General features: G+C 48.5%; 1 protein-coding gene across 2 annotated transcripts in view; it reads left to right on the top strand.

Moving 5' to 3' along the window:
• Positions 1–13,281, top strand: part of SMAD3 (SMAD family member 3) — a 111,329-nt gene that overhangs the window by 79,805 nt on the left and 18,243 nt on the right. Inside the window, exons 2-4 of one of the 2 annotated variants that reach the window (XM_063089511.1) lie at positions 9,150–9,343; positions 9,512–9,643; positions 11,006–11,080. In XM_063089511.1, coding sequence (XP_062945581.1) covers positions 9,150–9,343; positions 9,512–9,643; positions 11,006–11,080 — 401 coding nt within the window. The remainder of the gene's footprint in view (positions 1–9,149; positions 9,344–9,511; positions 9,644–11,005; positions 11,081–13,281) is intronic. The other variant, XM_063089512.1, reaches the window with a different exon arrangement.

The raw sequence follows: 13,281 nt of genomic DNA, 5'->3' as shown, positions 1-13,281 counted from the left end.
TGATCTCTGGGGCTCCCACGCAGGCCGCCCCATCTGCCTGGGGCACTGGTCGTGGACTTGAGCCAACTGCTTTGGCGAACTAGCAGGGAGAAGGGGAGGCCTACACACAGGGGGGAGAAGTGGAAAAGGGACTAGTTATCCTTCTGGAGAACAGCACAGGGGGCTTCAGCCTGGCATTTTATTTGGTTTTCCTCCAAACTTGCAGCACTGACGCCTGAAGCACCAGATACTGTCCATGTGCAAGTCTGGAGGGAAGTTGAGTTGTTCTTGGTAGAAACGGTTTAGTGAGTGGCACTGGGGTTATGAAATCCTGTTTTCAGCTCCTTGTGGGCCAATCTAAATGGGAATATTTAAAAACGTGCTTCGCACACTTCCAGAACTCGAGAACACTTACAAAATTCGGGTAGAGGTAGAGCACGTGGTCACTGTGGTAGAATTTACAGTGAAATCCCAGTTATCCAGAACCCGGTCTACCTGCCGACTTCACCTCACTGGGTTTCTTCTTTGTGGCAGGCTGAGTTGGAAATGGAGTTTAAATAAACAATAAAATACTTTGGAAGTTTCTGGGTGTAGTATATTCAGTGTATAGTCAATTTCTTTTTACTTGTAACTTTTTATTTTAATGTAATTTCAAATTTTGGAAAGTTGCAATTATAGGACAAGGAATTACATTATATGTCCTTCACCCAGAGTCACCAATTGTTCAGTTCCCTTTTTTTAAAAAAAAAAAAAAAGCAAAAACTGTCATCTTCAAGAGTGAGACCTTCAGGTAACTTAAGATGTTAATAAGAAGAAAAAATTATGTTTCGTCGTTGTCGACTTACCAAGGCATGAAAATGGACTCACATACATTTTTTACAGATGTCATCCACAGTGAGGTCTGCAGTGTCAGCCCATTGCAGGGAAAGAGCAACTGGAGGCTGTGGTAATTTGTTGGGTGGCCTCACCAAGGTGCTTAAGGCATCAGAGTCTTTTTCAACTGCAAATATGAAGGGAGAGTCTTCAAGTGCGAGCTGTCACAGTTCTCCAAAGTGAGTTTTCAGGTGGACTCAGAATTAGCCAGAGTGTCACCTCACCAGGACACTTTGTTCTCTGAACATTTGGCCGCTGTGGTTTACTACCTGCAGCCAGGGGACTCGGTCGGCACATAGCTCCTGGGAGAACTCTGCCCAGAACCAAGGATGCTTTGGATTTGACTGTTTGCCAAAGGGAATGGGTGCTGGGGAACCCCGAAATCAAATGTCTCACTTGGCAGGCAGCATTTTCAGGGCTTTCATATTTGCTATTCTATTAAATAGTTGGCCTGGGGCTTTCTATTGCATGGAAGAAATAAAGGCATTTTCTGTTACTTGCATATTAAAGAGCAGCAGAAAGAGATCTCAGGTTGGACTGCTTGTAGCTCAAAGGCCAAATGAAACCAAGGCAAGGAGTCTTTTAAGTCACCAGCAGAATTTTTTCTGCCTTTCTAGAAGGTCTGATGAGTGAGCACCTAACCCAAACATGGAGTCACTCAAGCCTTGCTTTTATTTTGAACCAGAAAGAAAAAAGAAAAAGATAAATAAAACCCTCATGTAATGCAAAACTCAGGAAAAGCAGAGTATAAAGATTTTATAAAGATTGCCAGCAAGTGAGCATGGGGATAGTAGGGTAGCTTGGTTGTTGTCAAAAGGAGAGCGGTGGGAGCGGAGTGTGTCAAATCTTCAGGGCAGATGGGCATGCCAGTGGCAGCGTGTACGTTCTGGGCAGTATGTGTGTGAGTGTGGGCGCCTGGCATTCGTGGGCATCCCCAAGATCGGAAACCACCCCTCTTCCTTACACTGAGACATAGCAAATGTTAGGGGGAAAATGTAAAGATGCAGAACAAATTGAGGTGAAATGGATGCCGGGGGTTTTGGTTTCGAAGTTATTAAAGCACTACTTGGGCCACTTCAGAAATTTAACATCATTTGTGTCAAGTTCACATTTTATGCAGATTGACTCTGAAAGCCGATAGGTAGGTTGTTCTCCATAAACAAAAACTGAGTCCTTCTGAAATGGCTAAGTCTTGTCCTGATGTTATGTTCAAGGTAAGGGGATAGGGGTATGCCCCATTTAGAGTTAGGGAAGAGTCTGGGTCACATGGCCTGTTTTCACTTTATATTAACTCTGGGGCCATAGGAAAGTTGGGTGACCTCTTAGGTGCTCTGTTTCTCAGTCAGTATATGAAGACAATGATACCTGCAAGCATATTGGGAAGCCTGGAGGAGAACTCTGTGTATCAGCCAGCTAGCATTGCATAACAAAGCACGCCAGACTCAGCAGCTTGCAGTCACCCTTGTCTATGCTTCTTCATGCTTCTGTGGCTAACCTGGGCGTGGCTCCTTGCTACAGGTTTGGCTTAGGTCTGCTCCAATGTGTTCAATCCTGGGCCCAGGCTATGGGGCAGCAGCTGCCTGAGGGATCCCATGTGATGGCAGAGGTGCAAGAGGGCAAGCAGAAACTCACAGTGGCACTCCGTCCCTTCTGCTCACATTGCATTGGCCAAAGCAAGTCAATAGCCTAACCTGAAGTCAAGAGATAAGAAAATACACCACACCCACGGTAGGAGGAGCCACAGAGCCATAGAGCAAAAGGCATGGTTACAGAGAGGGGTGACATTCAATCTACCACAGTCATCAAGTGACCAGCACAGTGCCTGGCACATAGTGGTAATAACTTCTACCTATTGTTATTATTATTACTCAATAGTCAGAAAGGAAAGCTTGTCTCTGAAAGAGGCACATATTGTACGTGTGTGCATGTGTCTATGTGTGTATTAAATAAGATAGGTTTCAACTGAAATATGATAGTGTTAACAAATTTACTTTTGTTCCCTTCTTTGGCCCAGGTAACTGGCACAGTGCCTGGGAGGGGGTAGGTGTTTGAAAACTATTGGATGATTGATAAGAGGTTAATGTTCCTGATAGTGATGTAGCATGGGATAACAGAAAAAGCATTCTTTGTCCCACACCCCCCACCCCCATTTTTCAGCATCAGTTAGATGACCCTAGGAGAGCCCCTTGCATTCTCTGAGCTAGAGAGAGAGTGCATGGCATGTAGTTTGTGCTGAGTAGATCTTGGTGTGTTTCTGGAACTTATGTGCTCTGCTCCCACCTTCTCCCTAACCCCCATGCTATCCCCCAGATGGCTGTGGGTGGCTGATCACTGGTAACCAGGATGGGAGTAGTATCTGGCATGAGGTGGTCCCCTGTCCCGCTCTTTCTCCCTGGGGAGTGCTCTGGTGGGGCCCACCTTCTCCATGGGCTTTGGACTCTGGCATGTCTACATCCTTGGCTGTGGCTCCACCACCATTTTGGGACACTTCACGGGTCCCACTTGGAGCCAATGGGAGGAAACCTAATTTCCTGCCACAGGAAATTGTTCGGCTAGTGAAGAATGTATTTAAAAATTAAAACCTTCTGTCAAAGGAGCTTGAGGGAGTTGCTGGAGAAAGGCTTTTGGGGGTCTCTCATCGGAAGCCACTGGATGTGGGAAGATATCTCAGCTGTAAATGGGGAGGAGGCCCAAAGGTGGGTTCCTGGGACTGCACTCTTAGCTCCTGCAGCTGGTCTTGAGTAAGGAAGAAGGGCTGGGTCAGGGAGAAGGGTGGGTCATAAATAGACCCTTTTCTGCAACCAAGCATGTTTATGGTAACATCAGCTCAGAATTAAGACTTATTTATTGGATTTACTTAAAGGGCCTGGAGCTCTGTAAAGCTTGGGAGGGTGTGTTCCGGACACATCAGCGATATTAAATCCAGCCGCTGAAACTCCCAATTTACTATTATTATTTTGGTAAGCATTAGTGTGTATTTTCAGTGGAACAGAGGGAGAAAGAAGGAACAATATCGGGGCTCTGGGTAGCCCAGACTCTGAACCAAGAGGAGTAGTTGCTGATGCGTAAGAAGAGGTGAATAAGATGCTCTCCCTGTCACGAGTTTGGGAATTAAATCACCCAGGAGCAGGGGCATGGACCAGATGACTTCTAGAAAACATTGCCAAGCCAGAATGTAGTGTGACAGCGTGCCTGTCTCCCTGCCATCAGGACCTGGCCTGGCAGCCAGGAGAACTGGCTTCGAGCCACAGCCCTGATGCAGATGCCATGTGATGCTAGGACATGGGCTCTGTCTCTCGAATGTACTGGGGTGCAGTGAGGTGGGACCCTTCCAAGACTTGCCTTATTTCCCATACAGCATTGTGGGGGGGATGATCTGAGATAAAGGGCTCAGAAGTCTGTGAAAGTTAAAAGCACCAGGCACACATGAGGTCTCATTGTGACTCTCCTGACAGTGCACCCAGATCACAGAAGCAAGGACAGGGACTGGTGTTTTTGAGCACCTCCTGTGTACCTTACTTTGCCAGGCACAGTCATAGTAATGAGGCAGTAATAGCGACACAACAGTAATGCCAGTAGATTGTTGCCATTTATTGTGTTCTTAGTATGTGCCAAGGGCTTTCTGCACAGAATATCATTTGGTCCTCCCAACAGTCCAATGAAGAGATTTACGTTTTAGATGAAAAATATTAAGACTGAGACATTATATCATTTGCTCAAGTTTATATAGTTAGTGAGCACAGAGTCAGTATTTTTTTTTTTTTTTTTTGGCAGCTGGCCAGTACAGGTATTGGACCCTGGACCTTGTTGTCAGCACCATGTTCTAACCAACTGAGCTAACTGGCCAGCCCCTGAGTCAGTATTTATATCCAGGTTTATCCAAGTCCAAAGTCCTTGCCCTTTTTTTTTTTTTTTAATTGTGGGATAATTTACAAATAAACTGCAAATATTTAAAGTGTTCAATTTAATAGATTTTTTTTGTATGTATACACCCATAAACCACCACTACAATCAAGATAATGAATATAACCTATATCTCCCAGAAGTTTCCTCAGGCCTCTTAGTAATCTCTCTCTCTCATCTATCCCTGCACATACCCCTCCATCCCTGCTGATCTGCTCTCTGTCACTATAGATTAGTTTACATTTTTACTTTATTTTAAATTACTCTATAATTTTACATAAACAGAATCATGCCTGTCTTCTTTTACTCAGTGTGATTATTTTTAGATTCATTCATAGTGTTGTGTGTAGCAATAATTCACTCTTTTTTATTGCTCAGTAGTATTCCTTTGTATGGATATAAAATTGTCTGTTCATTCATCTGCTGATGCACATTGGATAATTTTCAGTTTGGGGCTATTACATTCACGCACAAGTCTTTGGAATAAGCTTTCATTTCTTTTGTGTAAATACTTAGAAATGTAATGGGTGGATCATATGGTAGGTTTATATCTTTAAGAAACTTCCAAAATGTTCTCCAAAGTAGTTGTATCATTTTACACTCCCACCAGCAGCATTTGAGAGTTGCAGCTGCTCCACATCCTTGCCGACACGTGGCACAGTCATTTTCATTTTGGCCACTCTGATAATTACGTAGTGCTGTGTCACTGCGGTTTTAATTTGCACTTCCCTAATGAGTAGTGATGTCGAACATCTTTTCATGTGCCTATTTGCCATCTTTACATCTTTTTATGTAGTGTTTGTGTAAATCATTTACCTGTTTGTTTAAGAAATCGGATTATTTATTAATATTGAATTTTCAGAGTTCCTTATATATTCTAGAAACAGGTCCAAATCAGATATATGGTTTGCACATACTTTCTCCCAATTTGTGGCTTATGTTTTTATTCTCTTAATAGTCTCTTTCAAAGACCAGAAACTTAAATTTTGATGTAGTCTGATTTACCAAGTTTTTTTTTTTTTAATGGATTATATTTTTGGTGTGGCATATGAAAAATCATTGTCTATTTCAAGGTCACAAAGATTTTCTCCTGTGTCTTCTTCTAGAAGTTTTATAGTTCTAAATTTTACATTTTGATCCACTTCGGTTAATCTTTGTATAGGGTACAATGTATAGGTTAAAGTTCATTTTTCTTAGCATGTGGCTATCCAGTTGTTCTAGCACCATTTGTTGAAAAGCTTATCCTTTCACCACTAGGTTGTCTTTTGGCCTTTGTAGAAATCAGTTGTCCATGTATATGTGACTATTTCTGGACTCTGTTAGGTTCCATGGATCTATTTGTCAGTCTTTATGCCATTACCATACTGCCTTGATTACTCTAGCTCCTTTGTTTGTTAAAAATTTAATTATTATCAAAATAATTCATGTATTATTAATATTATTTTCAAAGCAAGTGCCCACCCCCTTCCATCACCCAGGTGGGGCCCCCCTCCACAGCCTCATTCCTCCCATTGCTGCTGGCCTGAGCCCTTCTCCAGGGCCTCCCCCTACAGAGGTGGCTACAATGTCCAGCTGGCCCTTTGTTGAGGCTTTGTCAAGCATTGAAGAGCAAATGTGGCCACTTCCCTAAATTGTGGGCACTTGGTGGCTTTGCAAGAGAATGAGGACAGTTGAGTAACTCCCTGTCCCCACTCGCCGCTTCCCACTGTCCCTTTCTCTCCTGTTCAACCCCACAGTTCATCCCACTTGTGCAGGGCCGGGTGTGGAGAGTGGCTGCTGTAAAGTAATAATGCTCATTTCTTGGTGCTTTACAAAGTACGTTCAAATGGATACTGAGCATCATGAGGTCAGGGGAGTGGGACAATATCCCCATTTTACAGATGGGACAACTGAAGATCCTGGATTCCTCATGACTTGCCCACAGTCTCACAGCTAGGGTCTAGAGCCACATCTTGTCCCCAGGTCTTATGACTCCACATCAGACGATCTTCCTTCTATACCTTAGGGACGAGTCCCAGGCTGTCCTCTCTTGTTCGGTGTGGTAATTAGTGTTTCTTAGCTATAGGGGTTCCTTGGTCTGGGGCCCCACAGGAGGGAGGTAATTACATCCTTCAAGATGCCCTTAGTCAGCAGCTCCCAGTCAGTCCCTATGACCAAGCCCAGCATTGACCTTTGTCTGTCCTTTGGCCAGTGACTTGGAGAGTTTGATTGGATCCCTCTGTTTCTCTTTCTTTGGTTGGTGTTTCTGGTTGCAACTGGCTGGCCCCTTCCTCTCAGATGCCCATAAATCCTCTTTATTCAGACAAATGGGTGCCTTTGGTCATAAGGGGACACAGGGGGATAACTTGCAAATGTCTCTCTGCCAGCCCTGCCCAGTGTTCAAAAAATCGTGCCACTAACCAGTGAGGGCCTAGGATGGGCCTTCTTGTAGAAAGAGCAGCACTGCCTCTTACCAGGGTGCCTCTTCTTTCATGAGCATCCATCTCATCTACGCTGCACTCCCTGCCCCCACTACCCCCAACCTGTTGGTCAGGTGCAGCCAGAAGTATCATGGGGCCTGTCTCTTTGACACTCACACACACAGCCCACTTAAACATCTCAGAGGCTACTTAGTGCTTTTAGAAAAAAGGCAAAACCCCTTATTGTGGCCCCCATGGCCCTACAGAGTCAGCCCTACCCGCCACCCCAGCCTCAGCTTGTACCCAGCTCTCTGGCTTCTCCTCTGCAATCACTCTGGCTTTCGTTCTTTTCCTCCTACCTTACGATGTTGTCCACCCTGCTCAGGGCCTTTGCACGTACTCTTCCCTCTGCTTGAAATGCTCTTCTCCCATACCCCTTTAGTTCTTACTTATCCCTTAGACCTCAGGTCGGCCATCACCTCCTCAGAGAGATGCCTCGTCCAACCCTCCGGCAAAGGGAGGCCCCTTGGTCAAATACTCTCATGGTTTCCTGTACTCTTCCTTCAGAACACTTTCATAGTTTGCAATTGTAGCTAACTGGGATTATTTGATTGATGTCAGTCTTGCACACTGGACTGGAAGCTCCATGGGAGAAAGCATCACTCCACTCTGCTAGTCTGTTCCCACTGTGAGGTCTCTGCCACTGTCCCCTTACATATATGTGACGGATGCTCATCAAATTTGTGTTAAATAAGGGGTTTCATGCCAGTGAAATCTCCTTGCCTGTCTGATACTGGATGCCATCTTACATCTCACAGCCCCTCATAAACCTTCCACCTCCCAGCCTTGCTTGTGGCTGGTGCTGCTTTCTGACACTCCTGAGCAGCTCACTTGTCATGTTCTGTAGTACTGCTTAAACTGTTGTCATGCAAGTCACCTGGGGATTTTATAAAGAGGAAGATTCTGATTTAGCAGGCTGGGATAGGCTCTGAGAGTCTACATTTTTAACAAGCTTCCCTGGACCCCTGCTGCTGGTCAGGGACCACACTTCAGCCTGGCCTGAGAGCAGGGGCACCAGGTCACAGCCGCTTGGAGGCCAAATCACCACAGAAGACATTATTTGCCCACGGTCAGGGCACTGGACATTTGCAGGTGTTTGTCCCAGCAAGGCAGGGGGCAGTTGCAGGACCATGCCTGGTATGGAGTCCCAGGCTCTGTCCCTGTCCACTTCTTGCATGGCCCCTTAGGCCTTAGCTCTGAAGTCTCAGAATCAGGAGACAGTTGTGGACATCACACCTGGGTCTACCTGCAAACAGCCCTTGAACTGAAAGGCACTCCTGAGAGGTCTGCAGGGAGGATTTTACCATTTTAAATTCCCTTTCATTTCCCTCTCTGCTTCACCACAAATAACAACTAAACAGGAGAGGGTTTTGGGGTTTTTTTTTTCTAACATGTGAGGGAGGAACTGGGTGCTTGTTGGAGCGATTAGAGACAGCCATGTACTGGCCACCCTTCCTCAAGTCACTGTGGTCCCCACATCTGAGCCTGAAGAGCTCTCCTTGCCTTGTTCTGTCCTATCCCCTCTCCATACTTCCACGTGAGCAGGGACCAGAGTAGTGGCTCATGGACCTTTGCCAAGCATGATTCCAGTGCTGTCCCCTTTACATGGAGTGTAGCTCTCTGCAGGAGTGAAGAGCAGAATGGGGTGGAGAACTTCCTCTGGGGTCTGGGGGTGCAAGGTGCACCCTGCCAGCTATGGGAGGCCTATGGCCTTCTGGCCTCCCATAGTGGGTCTATGTTGTCTTCTTCTGGAATTCCTTCCAGCACTAATGATGATTCTCTGATCTGGCCTCTGCATTTGAGAGCAGTGAGGGGAGGGGACAGCTCTCTGAGTGTCTGCCAACAAACACGTCTGGAGCTGCAGGTGGCCAGCCTGGAGGGGAGACCAGCAAAATCTACCTCACTGTCTCTTCTTGCCCCTCCCCATCCCGGCAGGTCCTTGGATGGCCGGCTGCAGGTGTCCCATCGGAAGGGGCTCCCCCATGTCATCTACTGCCGCCTGTGGCGATGGCCCGACCTGCACAGCCACCACGAGCTGCGGGCCATGGAGCTATGTGAGTTCGCCTTCAACATGAAGAAGGACGAGGTCTGCGTGAATCCCTACCACTATCAGAGAGTAGAGACACCAGGTATGCCACTTGGCCTGTCGCTGGGATCAGCAGCTGCCTGCAGGTCATACCCCTGCCCCTCCGCCCCAGGGAGGGTCTGTGGTGTGCTTGGGGGCATGGGGGCTTTGGCACCAGCCTGGCGTTGACCCTGTGCTGCTTCTGCTCTGTCTCTTTGTCTCCCCTGGACAGTTCTACCTCCTGTGTTGGTGCCACGCCACACAGAGATCCCGGCCGAGTTCCCCCCGCTGGATGACTACAGCCATTCCATCCCCGAAAACACTAACTTCCCCGCGGGCATTGAGCCCCAGAGCAATATTCCAGGTAGGCACGGGGGCAGCCCTGCCACTGGCCTGAGTGGCATTGGATCTGTCACCCCACTCTCTGTCCCCCTCGGCTGTCCCTAGCCACCCTCTCTCTGTACACAGCACTGGCCCGAGGGCCCCTGACTCAAAACCGCATCCCTGTTGGGAGAGGACCCATGGCCTTAGCTCCCTGCTGGCTAATGATGCTTTTCTTGGCGTGGAGGAGCAGCGTGACCCTTCCGCCCAGCCTCGGTGCAGTCATTTATTTTGGAAGCAGAAATCGCAACATTGTGTTTCTCTCACCGCCCTCGTGGCCTGGACCGCACTGGCTTTCGGGCAGGATCCCCAGTGGGCCGGGGACTGCAGGGGCCAGAGGCCTTGAGTGCCGAGAACTGGCCGGCCTGGCCCCGTAAGTGAGCCTGGGCCTCGGGCCCGTGGCAAGGGGTCGCTGGGTGGGAGTTGAGGCCAGCTTTGAGTTTTTACTCTGCAGGGAGAAATGGCTCCACTGTGAAAGCATACAGATGTGTTTAGAGGCCCCTCATTTACATGCAAATAATGTGTGAATCACCAGCACTCTTGGGCATGCAGGAAAGCTGTGCTTGGCAGCACTTGGGCTAGTCAGGGCGACTTTCACTTGCCGGGGCAGTATCCTGCTGCATCCCTTTTAGAGTGGTCTAATTTGGACATGGCTTTCACCCTAGGTTAGTTTACTGTGCTGAAGTTGGCTGTGGGCCTATGTGCTTGGGCCAGAGCTTTAGGGAGAGACCCACTTTCCAGCCTTTTCAGATCCTTTGCAGGTAGTACTGGTCTCTAAGTCATCCACTCCCTGTTTAAATAGCAACCTTGGAGGGCTAAGGCAGGGTCTGGGGGCAGTTTCAGAGAAATAGATCACACAGTCTCCGCCATCACTGAACTTGCCACCTAACTGGGGAGCCAAGACACTTCCCCTAGAGACAGCAAATAACTACAACGGGTCTGCACAGATGACAGTTAGGGGCCAAAGGGTGGGTTTGAGCTCTTCAGGGGATGGAGATGGGTGAGGCTCTCGCAAGTCTGGAAGCCTCCCTGGAGGAGGTAGGGCTTAACCCTGACCTTGAAGGACAGGGAGAAATTAGCCTGGCAGAAGCTGTAGGAATGGGCCTTTCAGACTTGGGAGTTGGGGATAGCACCAAGAAAGGCAGTAACGCTTCAGGTGGGGAGCTGGAGGTCACTGGTGTGAGAACAGCAGAACGCAGGAGCTGGTGTCCTCACTCTGAGCCCCAGAGTTCCTCCAGCCCCTGATCCTGGCACAGTGGTGTAAGTGGGGGATGCTTTTGCACACGGTTTCTCAGAGCCAAACCTTGGAGGCCTTTTCATAGACCAGGTTTCTTCTGGTTTACAGAGACCCCACCCCCTGGCTACCTGAGTGAAGATGGAGAGACCAGTGACCACCAGATGAACCACAGCATGGATGCAGGTCAGTCACGCAGGGTGTGCTCTGAATCTTAACTGAGTGGCTTGTCCCTCCCTTCTGTCCTTCCTCTTCACCCCTCCCTCCCTTCTACAACTCTCTATCCAGCATTTTAGAGCAACCACTATGTGCCTGGTGCTGGGCATAGAAGAGGTGATGGGGAGACTGATAGGGCAACCAGCAGTTACTGTGCCATCTTGGATAAGCCCTGAAAGAGGATGCCACGTGGCACGCAGGGCACAAAGCAGGGCCACCTAACCTGGTCTGGGAAGGAGCAGTACTTGCAGCATAGGCGTCAGCCAAGCCATTAGGATGGACCAAGGGTGTGCCAGGCAACACTGTGGTGGCATGGGCAGGAGAGCCTTGTGCATTCTGGGGACAGTGAGAGCAGAGTGTGGCTGAAGCATGCTCTCTCCCCAAAGTTGGGAGAGAGAGCAGGGCCCATCACACAGGGGTCCAAGTGTGGCAGACTTTCAAGCTGGCACGGGCAGGCTTCAGGCAGGGTCTGTGCTTCAGTGAGATATTGCTGGCAGCAGGGCGGAGGGGAGGCTCGATCACCTGGAACAGTTCAGGTGGAAGGCGTGGAGAGCCTGAGTGGAGATAAGGCCTTTTTTGAGGGTCAGTGGAGACCCCTGAAACAACCATTTTTGTGTGGTGACCAAATGTGAACTGTGTACTCCTGCCATGAAGGACCCGGCCTCATTCTGTCCTGCTCCATCTCCAGATGTTCCCTGCATCATTTGTTATGGGACCAAATTGGCTCCAAACCAGCAGCTTCTTGAATTGAACCCCAGCTGCCACATAGAACATGCACTACATGCCGTGTGGCAGGGGTAGGAGGAGGAGGGAGCAAGCAGATGTTCCATTCCGATGGTGCTGGGCATGCTTGGTACACACAGAGCCGCTAGATGCGAAGCCACCAGCCCCTTCCTCAGGAGAGCCGGTGCAGTTCCTGAAAGAAGAGTGAAAAAGACCCTCATCTTCATTGTGATTATAGCTACTGAAATCTAGCCTGGGCATTGTGGCACCTTGAGGTGGAGCACGTGTCCCAAATGAGTGAATGGCAGTGTAACCCAGCTGGAATGCATCAGCGACCTTCCTGTATTCGATGCCGAGTGATGGCTCCAAGCTTGCAGCTATTAAGTGCTGCTATGGGAAGCGGGCCAGCCAGGCAGCATCTCTCCAGCTGCTGTGTTTCTTCTCGCTCTGCTCCCTCTCTTCCCTCCTTGAAGCTCTTCGTGTTCGTAGAAGGATGACTGTCATAAACAGACACAGACCAGACGAGAGGGTCTTCTGTGGCGAGAGCAGCCAAGTTTTCACCCTCAGCTCTCATTGCTTCTCCCTCCTCTTCCTCCTTCTGGCTCCATTTTTCTCTGTCTTCTCTCCCTTCTTCCTCTCCTCCCCTAAGTGCGCCTGCAGGGCCCTGTTGTGGACATACGTGCTTTATCTAAAGTGGAGACTGGGCTGGGCGGGAATGGGAGGTCTCCTGTTTTTTCTCTGTTCTTCACTCAAAGTTGCCCAATTGGATCCCAGTTCAATTGCCCAGTTCAGTTTCTTCCCTGCCAGCTGAAGTGTGATCGTGTCTCAGTAGGGCCAGGGGCTCACCCTGCTCACCCCCGCAAGTCCCCTCACATGCACACGTGCCCTTTCAGAACAGTGAGAAGGTCCCATGGTCTTCCTAGGTCTTCATGATTCAGGCCACCACAAAATAGGAAACAAACACTTATGGAGTGCTTACCATATACTAGGCATGGTGTAAGCATGTTTATATAAACAATCCCACTTAATTTTTACATGTCACACAGTAGGTGATATTATCTCCATTTTATACCTGAGGAAAAAAATTAAGGCTCAAAGAGGTTAAACGCCTTTGCCAAAGCCACACAGCTGATCCGTGGTGGCGTGTCCAGACTCCATGACTGATTTTGGAACTCTGTTCTTCCAGTAACTATTCCACATTCCCTCTTTGGATTAGTTACCACGGGGAAGACAAAGAAATTCATGGCTCATCCTTGCCCTCAAGGAGGATGTAGCTGAGTTGGGGAGAAGTACAAGACCCTCCTGAACAGCTCAGGGCAGCATCTGCTTGAGGCCAGATGGGGGCCCAGCCTCAGGACTGGTAGATTTCAGGGGTGGATCCAGGCCCCACAGGGCTGTTAGTAAATATCTAATAACTCTTTGTAGCCCAGGCTGTACAGAAACAGAGG

The sequence above is a fragment of the Cynocephalus volans genome, chromosome 3 (genome assembly GCF_027409185.1).
Source record: "Cynocephalus volans isolate mCynVol1 chromosome 3, mCynVol1.pri, whole genome shotgun sequence".
NCBI lineage: Eukaryota > Metazoa > Chordata > Mammalia > Dermoptera > Cynocephalidae > Cynocephalus > Cynocephalus volans.
This window is presented reverse-complemented; position numbering and strand designations above follow the sequence as displayed.